Source organism: Rhinolophus sinicus, linkage group LG01 (assembly GCF_036562045.2).
Source record: "Rhinolophus sinicus isolate RSC01 linkage group LG01, ASM3656204v1, whole genome shotgun sequence".
NCBI classification, from domain to species: domain Eukaryota; kingdom Metazoa; phylum Chordata; class Mammalia; order Chiroptera; family Rhinolophidae; genus Rhinolophus; species Rhinolophus sinicus.
Window position 1 is genome coordinate 1,311,475 of NC_133751.1, and position 23,506 is coordinate 1,334,980.

The 23,506-nt window shown below is 57.3% G+C and overlaps 1 protein-coding gene across 2 annotated transcripts; it reads left to right on the forward strand.

The window, feature by feature from the left end:
* The first annotated feature begins 235 nt into the window (after positions 1-235).
* ITGB2 (integrin subunit beta 2) lies at positions 236-23,270 on the forward strand. 2 transcript variants are annotated; one of them, XM_019715734.2, is made up of 16 exons: positions 236-374; positions 9,258-9,318; positions 9,557-9,645; positions 12,654-12,834; positions 13,077-13,247; positions 13,896-14,137; positions 15,092-15,247; positions 16,128-16,223; positions 16,601-16,690; positions 17,599-17,739; positions 19,343-19,530; positions 19,602-19,846; positions 19,994-20,213; positions 20,605-20,834; positions 22,425-22,591; positions 22,785-23,270. In XM_019715734.2, the coding sequence occupies exons 2-16, from the start codon at positions 9,261-9,263 to the stop codon at positions 22,845-22,847; spliced, it is 2,337 nt and encodes a 778-aa protein (XP_019571293.2). In that variant the 5' UTR covers positions 236-374; positions 9,258-9,260; the 3' UTR covers positions 22,848-23,270. The 2 variants fall into 2 exon arrangements, with proteins under 2 accessions (XP_019571293.2, XP_019571294.2); XM_019715735.2 differs by having other exon boundaries at positions 243-337.
* The last annotated feature ends 236 nt before the right edge of the window (positions 23,271-23,506 follow it).

Sequence of the window (23,506 nt, forward strand, 5' to 3'; positions counted from 1 at the left end):
TGCTCTGGTGCTGCCTTGGACCCCCCCCTCCCTGTAGTTATCCCTCCTTTCACATCCCTCTGCTTCTGGCTGTAATGTGCACAATGAAAGTTATCTCCCATCTGGCTTCTACAGGTGTTCCTCTGACCTCCCCCCTTGGGAGCCCATGAGGGGGAGGGAGGGTTCATGGGCCACACGTGGTGCAATCTCCCAAACGTAACAGCTTCCTCCCAATTGTGCCCAATTGCAACTGAACAGGAAGCCTTCGCCGTCAAGGTCTCTGCTGGCCAGTGTCATCCCAGACGTGCCGCAGAACCAGCCTGGGAAAGAGAGGGCAGAAGCCCCTGCCAGCCCAGCCGTAAGTCCCTGCCACGGTCACCAGGCCATCAAGCGGGGTGAGTGAACCGAGCCCCTGTGTCTAGGCTGGTCTCAGTAAGAGGGGCCAGTTCAGCCGGTGGCTTTTCCCTGGGTGTGGCTGCAGTTCTAGGTGGCCCAGCCCTGGAGGGGCCCTGTGGGCCCTGGTCCATGTCACCTGCCCTGGGATCGTCCACTCCAGGCCCCTTTACTAAGATCAGCGAGGGGCAGAGCTGTGCGGACTCGTGGAGGTGTCTGTAAGAAACCAGGCCTCAGCTTCCAGGTCGATGTCTCCCAACAGCCACAGACACTTGCTGAGCCCCTGACATGGGGGCTGGGAAGCCCGGCAGAGGCAGGAGGAGACTGGGGGGCAGGCAAGCCCCCTGGCTGGCGGGTGCAGAGCTGGGCAAGCCGGGCTGGGGAAGAGGGCAGTGGGGCCTCGCCAGCTTCTTCCTCTTTCTGCCTGAATCAGCCCCATCCTCTGTTCACGCCTGCACCGCTGCCTGGGCTGGTCTGCCCCAGTCTGTGCCCATGTGTCTGAGAGTGCGTATGTGTATTGTGAACGTGTACGTAGCGTGGTCTCTCTGTGGTGTGTCCACTGCTTCTCTTGGTTTCTCAGCGGTTCACAAGCTCAGGCCTGAAGACGTGAAAGCACTGGTGACAGTTGAGTTTTAGGCGGACAGGCATTGGGTGTGTGACCTAAACCTCCCACACCCTGGCTACTGGAGGCCTGTCCCACCGTCTCCTGGGGTCGGGGTGGGGGCATTTGGAGCCCGGTTTCATTGAGCCCCGACCGCACACTGCTGTGCCCTCCTCCAGCCCACCTGCCCCTGGCACCCAAGCCCTGTCCTCTCACCCTGACCGGTGAGTGTGTATGTTTGTCGTGTGGGGTCCCCACTGCTGGCCCCTGCTGGTCTCCCTGCACCTGCTTGCTGGTGGGAGGCCATGCCCAGCGCTCCCCTCCTTTGAGAGACCTGGAACCACAGGCTGGAGGAGGGGGGACAGCGTGATGGGAGGGGCAGGGGACCGTGAGTCCTCCCCTGGCCAAGGGCGTAGGGTCTGTGTGCAGTGAGGTGGCCAGGTGCTGGGGAATCGCAGAGGAGAGCTGCTGAGACGCTTCGGGAGTCCATCTGTGACCCAGCAGCTCCGTGATGCAGGGGTCCTCACCCCACAAGGGCTGCACTTGGCCACTGCTTGTCTGGGGCCTGTGCCAGGGCTGCCCTGCAGCCTCAGGGAGTCCAGTAGGAGGTCCTAGCATGGCAGAGGCTGAGCCCATCAGGAGCAGGCCACAGGGCCTTACTCTGTGGATGCCTGACCTTGGGGGTAGGGGGGGAGGGGTGACTGAGGGCTGGCCGCGCCCAGGCCATGTGGGGACTCACTGCAACTCAGCATGTGCCAGTGAGCAAATAGATGAGACAAGCATTGGCAGAGGGGAGTCAGGGTCACCCGAGTGCTCCCCACAGGGAGAAAATCAAGGCATTTCCTGAGGAGCCGGCTGGGCAGCCAGATGCCGCTCCAGTAGCCTCAAGTGTCTGTGCTGAAACCCGAGTGGGTGCCCTGCCCAGCAGTGGTCAGCTTGCCTGTGCACAGCAGGCCTGCACCAAGACACGTTTATTACCTGGAGATTTCGTCGTGAGGAAGAGACTGTCCAGTGGTTTGCAGCGGTTCTGCTGAGGAGGCACGCGCTGTCCAGGGGTTGGGAGGGGCAGGTCTGCATCCTGTCCCACCCTGGAAGAGTGTGACATGAGCGGGCGCTTGGTCACCCGTCTGTGAAGTGGGAGGGCTGCGCGCGGTCAGCCCATAGTTCACCTCCTCCAACTGACTCTATAGCCAAACGTAGAATTCAAAACTCGCTGCCGGGCGATGGAGGTGTAGGGACATGTGGGCAAAGGGGACCTGTGTCCAGAGGGTTCCTGCAGGGGCAGCTCAGTCCCAGGCTGAGTTCTGAGGGCTTGGGGTTGGTGCTTGCCCTTGGGCAGGGCAGCAGTGAGCCCTTGGCGACCTCACGTGGCTGAGGCCCCACCAGCTCTGTGGAACACGTCTGGGGGGCTTACCTTTGTGCACACCTGTCACTTTGTGAGTGTCCCCAGTGCTGCCTGGGGTGACGTCATGGGGTGGCTCGCTACATTTCACAGATGAGAACACTGCCTGCAAGGGGTTAATACCACTTATGTTCACCCAGTGGGTAAGGGGCCTGCCCATGCTGAAAACCCCCAGTTCTGAGGCTCTCAGTCTCTTGGTGGTGACGTCCGGGTGACACCCACCAGGCAGGGCAGGTCAGGGTGCTAGCTGTCGTCACTGTTTTCCTCTACACAAACTAGAACTGGAACAATACTGTTCAGTTTGTCATCATCAAACCTCACACCCTGCCTGTGACCAGGGGTGGGGCCCCAATCGAGGGCATGTGCCAAGCACGCTCTGCGGAAGACAGGCGGACAGTGGGTGGGGCAGGTGCCCGAGCCTCAGAAGACAGGCAGACAGTGGGTGGGGCAGGTGCCCGAGCCGCAGACGGCCCTGTGATCTTCAGACCCCACTTGTCCCAGACAACTCGGGCACCTCCTCTCTACGTGTGGGCTTCCTACCAAGTGGGCTATCTGGAGTCTGCATTTGGCTACAGCCACTGCACTGGGAGGTGGGGGCCTGAAGTGAGAGGGGTGCTGCTCAGTGCTCCTGGGGGCAGGAAAGAGCTCTCCAGCCCCTTTTCTCTCAGTCAGGGGATACTACAGGCAGAGTGGGAGCCCTTGACTGGGCTGGTGATTTCCAGCTGCTTCCACCATCGGTGTGGATGTCTTGGTGATGTGGTGTCACAGGCCACGCGAGTCTTGGCAGTCACAGTCGATGCCCGGAGCTGCCCAGCCTGTGACCTGGGCAGGCCTTTGTGCTTTGGCCCTGGGCTCCCACCTCTGAAGCTGAGGGTGTCCAGGCCACTCACCCTCCCAGCAGTCAAGTAGCAGGGCCCCAGGTAGTCAGGGAGCAGGCAGAGCCCAGCTTCCGGGGTCATCTGGGCTCTGTGGGAGGTGTGCTGCCACCCCCCACAGCTGTGATGGGGTGAGGAAGGGATGCAGCTGTGCCCTCGCAGCCTCTAGAACCTGCACAGCAGGAAGCCACCATGGCCCACTCACCTCCGCTCTCTCTGAGGTTGTGAAACACACCCCCAGCAAGTTTCCCCGACCCTGGGTTCTGCGAAGTCAGGGTTCTCCAGAAAACAGAACCAATATGTGTGTTGTGAGTGTGTGTTTGTGCATGTGCTTGCATGCATGTATGCAAGTGTGTGTGTGAATGTGAGTGTGTGTGTGTGCACGTGTGTGTATGGGGCATGCATGTGTGAGTGTGACTGTGTGTGTGTGCTCATGTGTGGGCGAGAGTGTATGTGTGCATGAGTGTGAGTGTGTGCGTGCATGAGTGTGTACAGGGACAGAGTTAGTTTGCAGAATTGGCTCATGTGATTGTGGGACCCGGCAAACCCAAACTCTGCAGGGCAGGCCTGAGACCCAGGGATGTGTCTGAGCTGCAGCTGGAACTGGAAAGCCTGTGGAAGCAGCATTCCCTCCTCCAGGGACCTCAGACGCTGCAGGCCTTCAACTGACCGGGTGAGGCCCTCCCACACTGTGCAGGGCAGTCTGCTTCAGTCCGAGTTCAGTGGTTCAGTGTTACTCTCATGTGAGAAACACTTTCTCAGCAGCATCTACACCAGAGTGTGGGCAAATACATGGGTCCTGTGGCCCAGCCAAGTTGGTACATGGAGTTCGCCATGATCGCATCCTTGCTGCTCTGTAACGAGACAGGCAGCTGAGGCTCAGAGGGTTGACATGGCCTGTGCACAGTCACTCAGCTGCTGGGTGTGGGTTTGAGAGTGTCATCCCTGGGATCAGGCTGATGTGGGCTCCAGTCCCGGCATCTGTCCTGGCCATGTGGCTTGGGGAAGGGACTGACCCTCTCCAAGCCATCCTGTGGAGTGGGGAGCAGGCACACTGCCCCCCTCACCCCCCAGCCCCCCGTGGATGTGAGTGAATTGAGGCCATGAGTGTAGTGTGTAGCCAGGCCAGCAGGGCGGGTGCTGTGGGCAATGCCCAGTCGTGTTACTGTGGGACCCACAGTCCTGAATGGCTGTCCAGGCAGGGACCAGGACCCACTGGTGGAAGCTCCCTGTGAAGACTGGCCATGTCTGCCGTGACCCCCATTCCTCCATGTAGGGCCTCCCAAAGCTAATGACCCCCACCCAGGAGGTATCACAGAGTGAGTCCCAGCCTCTTCCCCTTTGGCAGGAGCCGTGGGGTTGGGATGGGGGTCGGGCCTCTTGGATGTTCAGATCCGGCCAGTCTGAGATGCAGAGACCTGTGTGCCCACGTGGTATGGTTGAGCTGTACTGGAAGCTTCTGGGGAGAGGGTCACCTGAGGGTGCTGCAGCCTGGGCTACAGCTAGAAATGGTCTGGGGGCTTCCTGGTGGCTGAGGACCCAAGGCAGGGGCTGCAGCCAGCCGCAGGGACAGCGAGCCCTCACCAAGCTAGGCCCCTGCCTGGGAGGGACATGCCGGAGCAGCGGGCCATTGAGTGCACCCCAGCTGGGGCCACGTTCTCTGCCAGTGCTCCAGGAGCTGGGGGCACTCACAGTCAGCTCCTGGGAACAGCGCTTCCCCCCAATTAATTTTAAATAATAAGGATGTGGCCATGTGGGCTTTCGCGCGTGAGGGAAATTCAATGGGAGTGTGGGGGGAAGGGTGCTGCAAGGTCTCGGCAGAGGTCAGAATCCCAGTGCCCAGAGAAGAGATGGGCAGACACCTGCTCAGTGTATGGATGAGTGAGAGAGAGAGTGCGTGAGCCACCTATGAACAGGCGTCCCAGCAGGGAGGTCCCTGCCAGCTGGCAGCTGTGTCAGCTCTTCCCACCACCATGGAGTAACCGGCCTCACAAATGCTGGCAGAAGGGACAGAAAACTGACAGCGTTTGGAATCTGGAGAGCAAACTTCAGGGCAATTCATCAACCACCATGAAATTCAGATTTTTTTAGGTGGATGAACTTAAAAAAAACAAAAACAAAAAAACAAAAAACCATTCCATATGTTTATTGTAGAACGATTGGAAAATGCAAACAGAAACAATGAAGAAAATGAGCAAAACGTACAGTGGCACCACCAAGACAGAAACCTGGATGGCTCGGCACATTTACCTTTTTCCTGGTCTCTCATAGTCACTTTTTTACCGTGGAAACCAAGCTGTTTGCACATCTCGTTGCTGTGCGGCTTCCCTGGGGTGGGCACCAGAAGTGTTCACAACATTTTCCGTTCGATAGCTAGACGAGAAATGCAGTCACTTTGTTGTTACGCCTGAACACGTGCCAGGGAGACTTTGGCCAGTTTGTTAGCCGGTTGTGTGTCCTCCTTTGTGAATTGTCTGTTCCAGCCACAGCCTTTACTCGGGGCCGCTTGCCTTTTGTTAATCCATGTCTCAGATCTCCTTGGAGATGAGGATTACCACTCACTCGCCTTTGACATTAGATAGTAGTAATTAAATATTTTCATCAATTCAATTTTTTATGTACCAATTTGTTCTTTCAGAGTCATCTATCTTCTTTACCTTTTTTCCCTCAGGTTTCCTTACTCTGAGATATACATTCGTCTATTTCTTTTATCGTTTTGTTTCCTAAAACTGAATGTACCTGGTCGTGGTGGGAAGGGTGCCATGCTGGTGTGCCCCTGATAGTCACCAGGCACCAAGGTGCGTGGTTGCTGGGAGAGCACCCTTCCCAGGACGGCGCGTTTCTGCTCAGGCCGCTGTCCAACCCACTCTCTTCCCTCACTGGGCCCCTGGCTGTGTGGTGGACCCGAAGCTCCTTAGCACGTTCACAGCCCTGAAAGTAACACGCGCCTCCCCGCTTGACTCTTCCTTTCAAAGCTCCGTGGCGATTGTCACACATTTTCTCTTCCAGGAAACAGGTTTCGATGCAATTATCAATGTTTGCTTTTTTGTTTGTTTTTTCGTTTACCACCTTCTGCCCTTCCCTGTGTGTTTCCTGCCTCTGCTACCAAAGCTTTGCTGCTCTTTCTCTCATTCCTGGATCCTCCGTGCCTGGGCATGTGCCAACTTCCCTTTTCACCCACAACTGAAGCATTTAAGGATCGGCCTCATGTCCCCTTAAATGCCATCGCACTGCACACAGGATGTTTGCATCACCTTTTCTAAAGTATGTAAATGTAAGTTTGATTTCCTTTTTAACTTAAGAGATATTCAGCAGTGTTTTAAAATTTTTGATTAATGTGTGTGGTGGGAGGTCTGCTTTTATTCCATTTGGTCAGAAACTGTGGCCCTTCAAATTTCCACTCTCGGTCTTCACTGACAGTGAATTAACAGCTGCGACTGTGTCTGCAGGAGCCTGGACAATGTCTCGTGGTGCTGGAGGGTCAGCGAACTGTAGGCTGTGTCCTCTCGGGCCCCTTGCCCTGTGTGTCCCCTGGCTCAGTCTGGACCCCCGAAATCTGAGGTGGTGGGAGCCCCCCTGGAGCCGCGTTCTGTCCAGTTCTCTTTGGTGTTGATATAGAAAAGATAAAAAAGATCCTGTCACATTTTGGTTTAAAAAGGCTAAGGTCTCTTTTAGACCCATTGTAGACATTGGCTTTTTTCCTCCATGAGACAGCATGAATCGTCCAGTCCCGGGGTGAGGAGGGACCCCTGCGTTCTCTTTCTTTTCACTTTCCCACAGGCTGCCACTATGCTTGCTGCTCTCTGTTACTTGGTTTGGCACCTCTTGTAAGTAAGGTGGGTTTATTCTCTGACCCCACGACGGCAGTCAAGGGCAGGCTTCCATGTGAAGTGCTGACGCTCAGTGAGGCCAGGGACTCGAGTGGCCTCGTCGGAGACTTTGCACTTTGGCCAAAGCTGCGTCTCTGGCAAGAAACCCGATCTGACACCAGCTTCTTGTCCTGACTGAGATGCTCTGCTTCCCTCTGCTTCTTGCTCAAGTTGTGTTTGTTTTCTAATGTTTCCTCTTTTTCTTATCTTTTACCAAATATGGATATTTTTTCATGTGAGGGTGTGTGATTTGGAAGGAATAGTCTCTGTTTTTCTTCACTGCTCTTTTCCGCATCTCAGAACCTGACTTAGCGCTTTGTCCCTTGTGAGATGGGGCCCTCCTTAGCTGCGTTCACTGGGTGACTGGCTGTGGATAGGATGGAGCCTGGTGCAGGGCCTCAGGAAGCTGGCTGGTGCAGGGCACTTGGTGACGCCACTTCCTGAGTTGCCTTCCGTTGACCCATCTCTCTCCTGGTGGGGAGGAGTGAGGTCCTCACAGGCCGCTGGGTCTGGGGTTTCTCAAGCTGCCTGACTTGGGGTTTTGTACCTTGAGTCTTGGTGAGGGGCTCATCCTATATCTGGGGAGATTGGAGCCTGGCTGGGGCGGTGGACGCCCAGGCATCAGATGGCAGGGGAAAGGGGCATCGGGACATCAGAGGACTGCCTGTGCAGGAGCTCCCCAGGCCTGGGTTTAGGTGGCTGAGCTCGGACCGCGCCCTGCCCTCTCTCCTTGGCTCAGCCCTGGGTCTCCCGCTTGCCCACTCGCTCTCACACCAGCTGTCCTTGCTGAGTCCAGGGCCTGCAGGTGCCAGGTGCTAAGACCCCTGTACATACAACTACCATCCAAGCCAGTCCTCCTAGAGCAGGGTGCAGGCCTGTAACCCCCATCACGCAGAGGAAACCCACACAGAGTGAGCCCTGAGGCAGGCCTGCTCCCCCTGCTGGACCATCGGCGCGGTTGGGACATGTGGGGACGGGGCTCCCTGCCCTCTACTTGGAGCAGCCTCAGCCCCAGAAGTGGGGTGCTAGCCTGAGGCCGACTGGGCCTTGCGCCCTGGAGCAGTGCAGGTCAGCTGAGGGTTCAGTAGGCACACTTGGGGCACAAGTCCAGCTGTCAAACTTAGGGGGAGCCAGAGGGAGAGCCGAGGCCAGCCAGCCTTGGCCTGAACCGTGTGGCCCACAATGGGGCGACATGGGGGCTTTCACAAATGGGGGGCCTGGAGTGAACTGAAATTGCCTCCCTGGCTGGTCGCTACTATGACCCAGAAGCCAGAGCAGGCAGGAGTTCTGCTTTTGACCCAAATGGGAGGTTTTGATATTTCTGGGACCTGAGTATAATATTGTGGGGAACAGGGAGCAGGGTCACCTCCAAAGAGATAGGAACTTGGGGCTGGGCAGGAGAGCAGAGGGGAGGGCAGGACCCACCAGCGGGGCACACCCAGAGCCCCTTTCAGGGAACATGCATACCCAGAACCCCACAGGCCATGGCAGGGACCACCTGGTCCTCAGCACGGGCAGGCCCCAGGAGGACCCCACGTTGGGCCCTCTGCCAGCCTAGGTAGACCGACCCCAATTAGGGCTCCACGGTCCCCCTGCTGGCCCACTGGCGTGGGACAGTATTTTGGGGGACACGGCACCCCAGGAGCCTCAGAGGCCCGCCCTGGGGAGAGTGGCTGGCATTCACATCACATTTAGGATAAACTGTGTTGATCTTTGTTTCCTGCCCGCTGCCTCCTGCCTAAGAGTTTCCTTTGTGTCACATCAAAGCCACAGCCAGCTATAGAGTTCTCAGCCTTGGCCCCCGCCCCCCCAGGAAGCCAGCATGCGTGTGCACGTGTATATGATGGCATGCACATGGTGTGATTGTATGTGTGTGTTTGTGCGTGTGTGTCACAGGAGGGCCGGTGGGCTCAGGTGTATGGCAGCCCAGCTGCCCCACTTGGGCCCCTTTCCTGCCGGCATGCAGCCCCCTTGCAGGGCACTCAGGGAGACTGACCTCTACTGGCCTCACGAGCTTACACCCCAGCAGCAGGCACAGGCCTCCCAGTGCTGCTCCAGGCTGGCGTGGAGGGGCCCCTCTGGCACTTCGCCACAGAGTCTGGGGTCCTGAGTTGTCACCGAGACCTCTCCCTCCACAGGACATGCTGCGTCAGCACTCGCTGCTGCTCACCCTGGCGGGTCTGCTCTCCCTCGGGTCTGGTGAGTTCTGCAGAACATTCCAGTCTGGGAAGGATCAGCCCCTCCCTGGCACCTGGCAGACACATGCCCCTGGGTTTGTCCCGTCGTCCTTGGGTCCTCCTGCTGACCTTCCCTGTGCAGCCACCCCCTCCGTGCAGGCTTCGTCATCCAGCCACCCCACCCCTCATTGCAGCCCCGTGTGCTGGCTGGCTCTCCGTGTGGGAGTCCCGCTCACTGAGCCCGTCTCTCTCATCCCCAGTCCTCTCCCAGGAGTGTACCAAGTACAAGGTCAACACCTGCCAGGACTGCATCCAATCGGGGCCTGGCTGTGCCTGGTGCCAGCAGCTGGTAAGAGCCTCACGCCTGTCCGGCCAGGCCCGCCCTCCCACCTCCTGGGATGGACCGCTTTTCTCTGCCTCTGAAACTGCGGGCACCCAGGACCATCACCAGGCTCCTTTCACAGTGTGGTGGGAGCAGCCCAGCCACACTGAGGACAGACAGACAGGCCCTGTCCCAGGGCAGCCTGGAGTCTGACTGAGTGACACTGTGCTAGGTCCGGCCAGCGCTGTAGTGCTGTGCCCTGGGCCCCTGATGCAGGAGGCAGGGACATGTCCCGGGGAGTTGACAGGTGGTGCAGCCCTCAGAGTACGGACAGGAAGTGCAGAAGTTCCCTACGGGGACCCTCAGTCCCTCTTGTCTTATGTTTTAGGGTGAGACCCCTGGGAAGGAAAGCAGAGGCCCAGCACAACCAGGGCACAGGGTAACTCCGTGTCCCTGAGTCACAGCTCCTGTCCCAGGGCACCCTCCTCCAGGAGAGGCACCCTCCCTGAGGACCCCAAGTTCTTGGCCACATCCCCCTTCTCCTGGGGGGCCCTGAGGTTCTGAACACACACAGTTTTTTTAAACGTTTTTGCCCCCTCTTCTTCTGCCTCCCCCAACCCCCCCCCTCCGGTTCAAGCCAGTTGTTTCTCAGTCTAACTGTGTAGGACACAGCTCCCTGGCCCATTCTGGTGTTATGAGCCTTGCGCTCCCCCCCACCGACCCGCTCACAGCAGCTCATGGCAGCCCTGGCAGCACACAGCCGCTCCGGCTGCTCACCACAGCCCAGCTCCAGGGAGAGCTGTTGTTCACAATCTTAGCTGTAGAGGGTGCAGCTCACTGGCCCATGTGGGAATCGAACCTGCGACCTTGGCGTTAGGAGCACAGCGCTCCAACTACCTGAGCCACCGGGCCGGCCCCAATTTTTTTTTTAAATACATTTTATTGGGGAATATTGGGGAACAGTGTGTTTCTCCAGGGCCCATCAGCTCCAAGTTATTGTCCTTCAGTCTGGTTGTGGAGGGTGCAGCTCAGCTCCAAGTCCAGTTGCTGTTTTCAATCTTTAGTTGCAGGGGCTCAGCCCACCATCCTATGTGGGAATTGAACCGGCAACCTTGTTGTTGAGAGCTTGCGCTCTAACCAACTGAGCCATCCCTCTGCCCCACTGGCAGCTCAGTGGCAGCTCATAGTCTTCAGTCTGGTTGTGAAGGGTGCAGCTCACTGGCCCATGTGGGAATCGAACCGGCAACCTCGGTGTTAGGAGCACGGAGCTCCAACCACCTGAGCCACCGGGCTGGCCCCTCATTGACTCTTTCTTATGGCCTCTGATGTCAGGAGAGTTTTCCTTCCCCTAACCTCTCTTTCTCTCTCTTTCTCCCATCCTCCCTCTCTACCTCTCTTCCTCTCTTTCTATCTCTTATACCGTGTTTCTGCGAAAATAAGACCGGGTCTTATATTAATTTTTGCTCCAAAAGACGCATTAGGGAGTATTTTCAGAGGTTGTCTTATTTTTTCATGTACAACAATCTACATTTATTCAAGTACAGTCATGTCATCTTCTTCTGAAACATTGTCATAACGTACTAAATGTGTCCGTCTGGCTGACGATCTTAACTGGGGCTTATTTTCGGGGAAACCCAGTACATAAAAACCCATAGATTTTTATTGTATTCGGTAGCTTATAACTTATCACTGCCATTTTGTCGTTTTCATGCTCAAATTGTTCCAAAGAGGACCACAGGGCTCTCCTCTAGGCTGGCTCTGTGACCTTGGTGTCCCCAGCCTCCTTTGCAAGCCCTTTCTTACTCTGCAGTATTAGATGCTGCATACTTGTCCCCACTGTGGCCCAGCCGCAGAATCAGGCCATTCTCTGAGGCTTCCTGTTCCCTTTGATGAGAAGCCACAATCATTTCACTGTCTCAATCCTATGACGCACAGAGGACAGGCCTCTCAGAGTGGCCAGCCCACACCGCTGCCCCGGGCAACCCAAGGGAGAAGTTGGTGTGGTCGGTGTTCCTCCTTCTGAGGGGGTGGTCACTGGGTGGGCTGGACACGTCCCTCTCAGCTCTCAGGGTGGAGCCCCCACCCCCGTTGTAAGCTTAGCACAGTCATTTGAAATGCTGTAGGGCCAACTGTTCGTGTGATTACATCTTGGGGTTTTTCCTTCTCCATTCCTATTCATTTTATTTCTCAAGTGTCTAAGGCATTCACGGGGTTCCAATAGAGAGACAGTGCAGTGGCAGTTCAGGAAGCACAGCCCCTCCCCTGCCCCTGCACCATGTCCCTGAGCCCCTGCACCTAGCCAGCCTTTGGCTGTCTGGTGACTCCCCTGAGTCTCCATTGAGAAAGAAAGCACAGATATGAATATGCTTTCAGCAGCTATTCGTGTTAGCATGCCCTGCCCTGGGTGCAGCCTGCTCTGGCCCAGCGCCAGGACCCACCCACTGTGGTCCCTTCTCTTTCCTGCCATGTTAGAACCCAGGGAGCCTTTATGGGGGCAAAATGGTCATGAGGAAAGCACCCCGGTCCCAGGACCCCCTGCTCCCCTCGGGCCCCGTTCCCTCTGGACTGTGAGAGGTTTGGCCCAGAGCCCTGGCCTGTGTTCCGGGTACCCTGAGGTACCTCCATGCTGCCACGCAGGCTGGGAGGGGACACCCGTGTGCCCTTAGGAGAGAACCACTCCCTCCCACAAAGGCTCTACTGATGGAGAGGGTAGGACCACTGGCCGGACGCTCAGTGAGGCTGCTCCTGGCTCTGGGCTATGGAGGGTTTGCCCAACGGTCAGCCTGGGCTTGACATGTTGGTTCTCAAGTGCTCTCTGCTGCTGGAGGCCGCGGGAGAACTGCCCGCCCCCAGCTCTGCTGTGGTCTGGAAGCCTCATGGAGAGGCCATCTGAGGGCGGGCTGTCTCCCAGGAGTTGTCTAGGCCCCACCCTGTCCCCGCACCACAGGGACATCTGCATCCCGGAGCAAATGAGGGGGTTCAGCCCTGTATTTCCTCCTGCCCCCTCCTGACAGCTGCCTCCCACCCACCCCTAGAACTTCACCGGGCCAGGGCAGCCTGACTCCATTCGCTGTGACACACGGGAGCAGCTACTCTCTATGAAATGTGAGGCTGATGAAATCATAGACCCCAGGAGCGTTGTTAGGAGCCAGGACAACCAAAAGGGGAGTCAGAAGCAGCTGTCCCCACAGACAGTGACGCTCTCCCTGAGACCAGGTAAGCTTGGCCCCAGCTGGGGGTCTGCAGTTGGGGACTGAATCTCTTAATCCCATGTTCTCTGTTCTTTGCAAAAGGGAGAAAAATCATCTGGAGAACACCATTCTCCCCCTCTCAGAAGGCCGATAACTCTGGCAGAGTAAAGTGCTCTGAGAAGTCCTGTAGCCAACGGCCTGAGTAACTGTTTAAACCAGTGTTGACCAAACCGACTTGCCCCTCACTCCCTCCCATGTCTGCGGCAGGTCAGGCAGCTGTGTTCAACGTGACCTTCAGGCGTGCCAAGGGCTACCCCATCGACCTGTACTACCTGATGGACCTGTCCTACTCCATGCTCGACGACCTCATCAACGTCAAGAAGCTGGGGGGCGACCTGCTCCGGGCCCTCAACGAGATCACCGAGTCCGGCCGCATCGGTGAGGCCGACCCACTCAGTCCTGCCCCAAATCCCGCCCGGCCCTGCTGCCCACACCTCCCTGCCCCACGTCCTGAGGGGCAGAGCCTTGGGGGCCCCGCACACAGGGTCCTGGGGCATTCTTGCTGAGGACACGCGCGGGTTCTAGCCCTCCTGACACTGTGCACGCTCCCTCTCCTCTCTGGCCTTCTCTTTTTGTTTGTTCCTTGATATGTTCAAAAGACAACAGTCCTACAGTGCCAGTTATTACAAAATTAAAGACCACCAAATCACATGATTAAAGAGACAATCCCAGCGAACACGCAGGCTCTGAACACCGGGCTGAGGGGCCTCCGTGCTACACAGCAGGGTCTTGTTGACAAAGTGTGTCAGGCTCAGGAGTGTGTAAGGCAGCAGGGCACACCCCACCCTCATCTCTACCTCCTTCCAAGCCGCTCTCTCATACGCGTACACCATCACACACGTGCACGTGCTTGGACACACAGCTGCACACCCCCACGCCCACAGCCTCTTACTTTCTCCCCTGCGCTGTATGGGGGAGGGGGAGGGACCCTGGGGCTGCACCCCGTGGCCCCAGGCCTGGGGCTCCGCCCTCCCGCCACCGGTGCCCTCTCCACACTCACCCCACTCACCCCACGCTGCCGCTCAGGCTTCGGGTCCTTTGTGGACAAGACGGTGCTCCCCTTCGTCAACACACACCCCGAGAAGCTGAGGAACCCGTGCCCCAACAAGGAGAAGGCGTGCCAGGCCCCGTTCGCCTTCAGGCACGTGCTGAGTCTCACCGACAACTCCAACCAGTTCCAGACAGAGGTGGGGAAGCAGCTGATTTCTGGGAACCTGGACGCGCCCGAGGGCGGGCTGGACGCCATGATGCAGGTCGCTGCGTGCTCGGTAAGGCCCCGCCTCGGCTCTCCCAGCCTGAACCCACCAGCACCCAGGGGCCTCGTAGGGACCTAACCAGCCCCGGGCCCTGCCAGTCACCCACAGATGTGCTGTCATCTGATGGGGAAGTCAGGCAGATCATCGGAAACCTAAATGCGAGCAAAGGATCTTGCAAAGAGAGACCACTGAGTGGCCGGGTCCTGGCGGTTCCTGGGGCAGAACCATCCCCGAACTCTGGGCCCCTCGGGACACAGGCGTCCTCGCCAGGCTCTGCCAGGTCGCGTGGCCTAGGTGGCCTTGTCCAGCTTGCATGCCCCTCACCCAGCCACCCTGCCCTTTCAGTCCACCCACTGCATGTATTATGGAAATGGTACCACGGCACCAACGACCCGTGTTTGAAACCACGCGGTCCCGGCCTCCGCACCCCGGCTTCCAGCTGCTCTGGGGTCGTTGGCCTGTTGTCCTTGCATCACAGAGACACTCACTGTGACAACATCCGTGTTGCAAATGTGCCTGTCTCTCCTATCCCCCATTTCAGAGCCTTAAGGTTCCTTCCTCTTTCGTGTTGCATTTACATCATGGTAGACATTTCTATGAGTATTTTCTTTCCTTCTTTGCCAACAGTTCCTTAGGACTTCGTCCCAGGTCTGCACTGATTGGGCCTGAGAGGACGAATGTTTTTTAGTATAAACACATACTTCACTTCCACTCAGTGTCCCACACATTTACTTGGGCATTGGGAAGTTGTCGTCCAATCCCCCACCCCCACTCCCCTCGGCGCTGGAATCTGGACCAGACATGGAGACCCTAAGTCGAGAAGCTGGTCCTGGCCTGGGTCTTGTCTGTGGGTCCTCCACCCTGGAAAACCCAGGAGAGGGGGGCAGGCACGACACCTCACCTCCTTTCCTCTGTGATGGCCCCATGGGGAGACTGAGGCAGGTAAGCCCGCCATCTCCTTCTCAGAAGGAAATTGGCTGGCGTAACGTCACGCGGCTGCTGGTATTTGCCACGGACGACGGCTTCCACATCGCGGGCGACGGGAAACTGGGCGCCATCCTGACCCCCAATGACGGCCACTGTCACCTGGAGGACAACATGTATAAAAGAAGCAATGAGTTCGTGAGTGCCTCGTCCCCGGAGTCCTTGGAGGGAGGGGCACAGACAAGGGACTGGGAAGGAAGGTATCTGTGGCTCTGCCCAGGGGGACCGGAGGCCAGGGTCGCTCCAGGCCCTCTGACAGAGCACAGCTGGGAGTGCAGAAGGCCGGGAAGGGGCCCTCCCTCTGAGTGGAGGAGTGTTAATGGCACAGAGAACTCAGACATTCCCTGCCTTGGGGGTGCAGCGTGGACCTGAACGCCCTCACAGGAGTTTGCCTGGCCTACTGTGAAATGATGTTCTGTACCCTGAAATTGTAAACTCTGGGCACTGCCAAGGACTTTAGAGACGGTACAACTCAGGGACCTCTACCCCAAGCCCACAGACTCCTGGGGAGGGTGCTGGTGGGTAGATTTCAGGGGTGCATGACTTGGAGGGGATCAATGTAAAACCTGAGGTTTGGGGGAACCTCTGCCTGAAATTGAGAATGTCCTTCAATTACGAAAATAGGTGCCCATACTGAGGGTGGTGTCTGAGATTCTGCCCCAATCGAGCCAGAGGAATCCCCAGCACCCCGCAATGTGGGCACCTCAAAATCTTGCTTACTCTTGGCTCTACTTCAAGTGTCTGGGAGTGATGACTCGCCACTAGGTTTCTTCAGTGCCTAGATCAAAAGCACATCACAATTTTAATGTCCCCCAAACCATGCCTCCATCTAACTGATTTCTCTCACAATCCTACTATTTTATGTATTTGTCAACATTGTTCTGCAGGGCCCATGTCCTGCACGTGGAAGGGCTCAGCCTCTGGGCCCTGGGCAGTGGTTTCTGCTGGGTGGTGGGGACAGGTGGCCTTGACGGCCAGGCCCGGCCTCGGGGTGACTGACCAGGCATCTCCTGTCCAGGACTACCCATCGGTGGGCCAGCTGGCACACAAACTGGCCGAAAACAACATTCAGCCCATCTTTGCTGTTACCAAGAGAATGGTGGGAACGTACGAGGTGCGTGCACCCGTGGCCTGTGGTGACAGACAGGGTGGGGCGCAGCCATTTCAGCTGGGTGATGACAAAGCCCAGTGTCACCACAGGCTGACTCTGCTTCCTTTTGCCGGGCGGGTGTGTGGGCTGAAGGCAACACCGGGTCATGGAATTGGGGGCATGAACCCTGCTGTTGGGGAGCCCGAGGCCTCTTTCTGCCATGTGACATGTATGTGGATGAAAGAGGATCGATCCCCAGTCTGAAATCCTGGAGGAAATCGGGTGTGTTGTACCATTGCACCAGCGAGATGGAGCCCTCTGGGGGGTGGTGAACTGGAGGTTGCTGAGGTTTCCGCGGCCCCAGGGTTCCCGCAGTGATGCTCCGTCTTCTACCCTGACAGAAGCTCACCGACATCATCCCCAAGTCGGCCGTCGGGGAGCTATCAGAAGACTCCAGCAACGTGGTGCAGCTCATTAAGAACGCCTACAACGTGAGTCCCACACTGCGTGGGTGGGGCCCGGGCGCCCAGTGCTGACCCTGCTGGTCAACAGAAGGGTGGTCTGGAGAAGAGAGCCCCTGCCTCCTGTGGGCCATCCTCAGGCCTTCAGGGCTGCCCAAAGGGCAGCTGTGTCCTCTCTTGTTGGTGGCATGGTAGGTGCCACTCCAGACCCTCCCACACTACTCCCTTCTCTGAAACAAAAGTGCCAGGTCCTCTTCCTGGTGGCTTCACAGCTCGCTGGGAGCACCCCATAAATGCTGATGCCACTGAATTAAGTTAGAGCCCTGTTGAGAAGGTTCTGATGGCTTCTTGTTCCTTCTTGGAGCCCTAAACCCCCAAACAGGCCACGTGCACCCCAGACATTGCCTGTGGGTGTTCCCATCTTTGCATGGGTGGTGCTGCCATCATTGGCTCATTCCGCAATCTGTGCCCCTCTCTCTGTGTCCATCGCTCTCTGTCTCTGTCTTTCTTTTTCTCTTTATCTCTGTTATTTGTCTCTCAGACGATCTCTCTCTCTTTCCTTTTCTCTGTCTCTCCCTTCTTTCTTCATCTCTCTGACTATCTCTCTCTGTCTCTTTCTCACTCAGTTTTCCAGCTCCTCCCTGTGCCAGTTATTGGGGATTCAGTGGCAAGTGGGATGGTGAAGCCCCTGTTGCCATGAGGTTGTGGTCTGCCTCTATGTCATCCCCTCATTGGCCTGTCTTCAGGGCAAGGCTGTGGCATGGGTAGCCCCACGGCCCCCTGCACAGGGCACAGGACCAGGCACCTACCCGGCTCTCTGTGTGCGTGTGGGCAGAGGGAGGGATTGAGAAACGGGAGGTGTGTAGAAGCCATCACCAGTTGAGGCCTGGGGGCAGCAGGAAAGACCTCCCTGACCAGCAGCCGCTCTTTGTCCACAGAAACTCTCCTCCAGAGTCTTCCTGGAACACAGCACCCTCCCCGCCACCCTGAAAGTCACCTATGACTCCTTCTGCAGTAATGGAGAATCGCAGGTGAACCAGCCCAGAGGGGACTGCGATGGCGTCCAGATCAACGTCCCGGTGAGCTCCATCCCAACAGTCTGGAAGGTTCTTTCCCAGTGACAGGGAGAAGCAAGTGCACCCTGGCAACAGGGCAGGAGCCAAGGTCCACCCATGGTCCAGTTCCCTTCCTTTAAAATCCTCTCTGAGGCCAAACACTACTTGAGTAGGTTTACGTCTTACGTATTAAGGGCAGAAGCAGGTGGTGCCCTCCACAGGCCTGCACAGGGCATCCTACCTACCACCCCAGAAGACTCCCCCAGTGTGGACAGAACGACTGCAGGATGACAGCGCCCCCTGGAAGCAGACGCTGGAACAGCGAGTCCCGGAGAACAAGGGCGTTCCTTCCACACCCTACACGTCTGGGTTGCGGTTTTCCTGATTTTTTTTTTCTTTTTTTTTGCTTTTTGAGAGACATTAAAGCATGGGCCAGCAGATGCTTAGAAATAAACACTGAGTTGTTTTCCTAATATTTTAAATGTATCGTGACCATAGCAATTACGTTTTCCCTTTCTCAGGCTGTGAACTAACATTCAGTAAGATACTTGCTTTGATTACATTTTTAAATATGACATCGAAATTCCTTCAAACACGTTACTGAATGTTGTCTGTGAACTTATAGACAACTATCTCCCCCTCATGCTGGGTGATCCACGAGGGAACTTATTCAACCTTGTGGTTGGCCAACTGCTTCTTATACATACATTCTTCCTGATGTTTCTGCCCTGTGTTAATGTACCAGGTGGAAATTAATTTGAATTGACTTGGCGTGAGCCTTGCTCTTGACAAGCTGGCCCAGCCCTCCTTGGGGCTTAGTGGGGGCATCCCCGTCAGGTGTGTGTGTGGCTGGTGGGGCCTCTGTCCCACTGGGTCCTCTTGGGCGTGATCTTGACCCTTTATTCAGGGTCAGAACACGACTCTGCATCCAGAACCTAGGGCCTCCTGTGGGATTCGGGCACCTTAGCATGCCGGATTTAGGGACAAAATATACGTCCTTTAGAAAGTCACTTTAAGATCTTTTTTTTCTTTAAAGATTTTATTGGGGAAGGGGAACAGGACTTTATTGGGGAACAGTGTGTACTTCCAGGACTTTTTCCAAGTCAAGTTGTTGTCCTTTCAATGTTAGTTGTGGAGGGCGCAGTTCAGCTCCAGGCCCAGTTGCTGTTGTTAGTTGCAGGGGGCGTAGCCTACCACCATTCCTTGCGGGATTCGAGGAATCGAACCAGCAACCTTGTGGTTGAGAGCCCACTGGCCCATGTGGGAATCGAATCGGCAGCCTTCAGCCTTAGAAGCACAGAGCTCCAACCACCTGAGCCACCGGGCCAGCTCTTAAGATCCTTTTTTAATGCCTGTATGATGGGCAGTATTCGAAGACCAGGCCAGAGATGGCAGGTGTGGGAAGCACCATGGGCCTGCTGCCACCATGTTCCATGTCTCATTCTGACTTCCTCATCTCAAGTCCCAAGTTCCGGAGAAACTCGGAGTGTTCTGTGTTCTTCCCCTCCCCCCACCTCCATCCACTCCCTCCATCAACCCCTGAGAGGCTTGCGCCCTCCATGCCTGGGAGCTGGGGTGTTAACCTTGGTTTCCTGGCCTTGGCTGAGCCCTGCCATTCCCTTCCCAGATCACCTTCCAGGTGAAGGTCACAGCCACGGAGTGCATCCAGGAGCAGTCATTTGTCATCCGGGCGCTGGGCTTCACGGACACAGTGACTGTGCGTGTCCTTCCGCAGTGTGAATGCCGGTGCCAGGATGTGAGCCAGGACCGCAGCGTCTGCAGCAACAAAGGCTCCATGGAGTGTGGCATCTGCAGGTGAGGTGGCTGCTCCCCGCCCCCCTGCAGTCACCCCACGCCATGCCCTGACCTGTGTCCCTCCGGCCCAGGTGCGACGCTGGCTACATTGGGAAGAATTGTGAGTGCCAGACGCAGGGCCGCAGCAGCCAGGAACTGGAAGGAAGCTGTCGTAAAGACAACAACTCCATCATCTGCTCGGGGCTGGGGGACTGCATCTGTGGACAGTGTCTGTGCCACACAAGTGACGTGCCCAATAAGAAGATCTTTGGGCAGTTCTGCCAATGCGACAATGTCAACTGCGAGCGCTATGATGGGAAAGTCTGCGGGGGCGACGGTGAGCACCAGCTGGCGGGCAGAGAGGCCGTGAGGACAGATGGGCCTGCAGCAGCAGGTCTGGCCTGGGCCCTGGTGAGCAGAGGCCCAGGTCAGAGGGTCTGGGGGCTGGTGGGGGTGACTCTGCAGTGGCCTTGCTGTCTTCCAGATCGGGGGGAATGCTTCTGTGGCAAGTGCCTCTGCAAACCGGGCTTCGAGGGCTCTGCCTGCCAGTGCGAGCAGTCCACGAAAGGCTGCCGGAACTCGCGGGGATCCGTGTGCAGTGGCCGTGGCCAGTGCCGCTGCAACGTGTGTGAGTGCGACGCAGGCTACCAGCCACCCTTTTGCGAGGAGTGCCAAGGCTGCCCATTGCTCTGTGGCCAGTACATGTGAGTGAGTGCTGCCCTGGCAGGACCCATCCTGGCACTCTCATGAGCCCCCAGTGCAAACCCTCTGCCTGCCCAAGGCCCCGAGAGGGCACAGGGCTTCCTGTGGGCTGCCGTCCTCCAGCTCAGGAGGTCATTGGCTGTCTTGGGCCCCATTTGTCAAGCTTCTATGTCCCACAGTCCCTGCCCACCTCATGCCCAGGAGCACCCCCTCCTACCCTGGCCACACAGGCAGCAGGGCTCAGCCCCAGAGTCCCAGGATCAGCCCCCCCAGGTGCCCAGACACCAGCACACCCTCCCACCCTCACACATCCTGTCTCACACCTTCTCACACGCTCTCTTGCACCATTTCACTCCCTCTTGCACACGCGCTCACGCTGTGGCTCCTCCACAGCTCTTGTGCCGAGTGCCTGAAATTCGACAAGGGCCCCTTCGGGAAGAACTGCAGTGTGGAGTGCCAGAACCTGAAGCTGCTGAGTGAGCCCCACAAGGCAGGTCGGTTCAGCACCCCCAAGCAGACCCGGAAGTGTAAGGAGCGTGACTCGGACGGCTGCTGGGTGACCTACACCTTGTGGCAGCAGGATGGGAGGGACGGATACGACATCCACGTGGATGAGGCCCGAGGTGAGGCCCCACGGGCATGACATGGCAGCCAGGGCTCCGGTGATGGTGAGGCTGCTGTGTAGGCTGGGCCTTTCCCTGCGGGAGGCGGGCACCCAGGACCAGGGCCCTCTCCTACAGTCCTGGCCTCACCTCAGACGGGTGACAGGCAGTGGATGGCTTGTGCTCTGGCTCGAGGGGACGCGACCCCACTAGTGGGAACACATGGCCCAGGTGATCACTGGGGAATGCGGACTGAGGCCTGGAGTCCCGCGTGTCAGAGCTTGGCCAGGGGCAGCTGTGTGGCTGTGGACACTGCGTGTGCTCGAGCTCAGCCCTGAGGAGGGGGCCCGGGGAGCCCAGGCACTGCCTTTTCCCAGCGCTGCTCCCTGTCGGTTTGCTGGGCTCCGGGAACACCCTGGGCCCAGCAGTGTACAGACATGGACACGCCAACCCTGTCTTCACGGGGTTTATGTGCCAAGGGGGTGGGATGCCCTCTACCAACACGTCAGAACACCAGCACTGAGATGGGGGCGGGGTGGACGCTGCAGTTGGGGACATAGGGTGCAAAGCTGATGGCAGGAGTTGCTCCCGGAGGTCAGAGGACAGAAGGTCTCTGGGAGGAGGACACGTTGCAGTTCAGACCAGAGGAAGAGAATGACCAGACATGGGATTAGGGTGTGCAATTGGAGGCACGGGGCGCTGAGTCCTGGGGAGAATTCGGGTCTCTTTCCAAACATAGCATGACACCCTTAGCAGGATTTCAGGAAAGCGAGCGACACACCTGAAGTGTGTTTTCAAAACCTGGACAAAGACCCAGGAGGGGCCGGGTGGGCGCATACCTGCGAAGGAGCTGCTCGAGGTCCAGGCACGGAAATGCAGAGGTGGATCGGGTGGGCTGGGCTGGGTCTTGGGCACAGCAAGGACCAGAGTAGGCACTGCCCTTGGATGGAACACAGGGAAGGGATTGGGAGGAACAGGGGACAGGTGCAGGATCCACAGGCCCCAGCAGGTGGGGGGGGGGGCAAGTAGGGACGTTTTGAGGAGGTACATTGAGTGACGACACAGCGTGTGAGACACAGGGACTTAGGGTAAATAGACCCCCATGGAATGACTAACAGCTTTAGACAAGGTGTGCAGGGAGCCCACAAACTCTCAGAGAAGCTTGGGACACAGCACAGGGCTGGGAGGCCCGGCACCTGGTGACCACACCATGCGTGGGCCAGCCGTCCACCAGGACTTGCAGGACTGAGACCTGCTCCCAGCTCCTCTCCCCACAATGGGAGCCCTCCCAGTGGCCTGGAGAGCACAGCCTGTCCACAGCCATGCTCCGTCCACTCTCTGCCCTGTTAGCTGGCAATCTGGGCCGCTTTTTCCCTGCAAACAAGAGTCCTCACAATTTCACTTGGAACTGCAGGACCTGGCCTTATTCCCAGCCCTGCCCCCTCCCTGGCTGGGGGCCGGGCCAGCCGGTTGGCTCACACCTGTGTCTGTGAGCCTGGCAGTGGGGAAGCTTCAACCTGAGCACCGTGCAGTGACCTGAGCTGGGGGCACACGTGGGGCCTGGCAGTCGTGGAGGGCCTGACGCTCAGTGTTGTGGCTTCCTCACCTCAGAGTGTCCAGTGGGCCCCAACGTTGCTGCCATCGTGGGAGGCACCGTGGCGGGAGTTGTGCTGATCGGGGTCTTCCTGCTGGTCATCTGGAAAGCCTTGACCCACATCAGCGACCTCAGGGAGTACAAGCGCTTCGAGAAGGAGAAGCTCAAGTCTCAGTGGAACAATGTGAGTGGCCGTCCCCGGGGAGCCAGGCTGCTGGTCCCTCGGACCCACCCCTGTGTGACCTCCACAGCGGCCCACCTGCCCCCTCCCCCAGAGTGTCCCCTGCTGTGCGCAAGCCCTGTCAACCTGGTTAGAACTGTGGGCTCCTGCCTCCTCCCTCCCTGCTCTCACAAGTCCCATTGGCTTTTCTCACCAGGATAATCCCCTTTTCAAGAGCGCTACCACGACAGTCATGAACCCTAAGTTTGCTGAGAGTTAGGGGTGCTTCATGAGGACAGAGCTGTCTGAACCAGCCAGATGGAAGCACCCCCAAACCACATCTCCTCCGTCAGGCCAACGCTACCCTGCGCGCGGACTTGGCTTTCAACGCCTGCCAATTTCAGCCATTCACAGAAAATGCAGTTTCTTCTACCCTCAAAATGTCCAGGTGATTCTTTGCACTTGTCAGGAGAAGCAGCCTCCCTTTTTACATGTACGACCTTTGATAGACTTGAAAAAGGGATTGTTCGAGTCTGATGAGGTTAGATACATGTTTTCCTATGTAAAAATGAGGATGGCCGTTTGATTAAAGGTGTTAAGAACGTATTTATATTTGTACTTTTCAGGGTATAAAATCACATCCATTGGTTATACTGGTCTCCAATCATGTGTAGAAAAAGTAATAAACTTCCTTGGAAGCTGAGCTCTGTGTACTACGTCCTCCCTCCCGCTCCCTGCTCTTGTCACACTTGGAGGGTCCCGGTGGCTTGTGGGCACTGCTCCTCACTTTACTTTCTTGTCTCCTTCCTCACCTGTTGGTCGTGCATACAAGACCCCTCTGGGTCCTAGTTCCTGCTCCACATCTAGGCGGCTTTCAGAAGACGTGGGGAGCCCCACCAAGGCGGAGCCCCTGTGGAACCTCATCACTGAGAGCAAGCC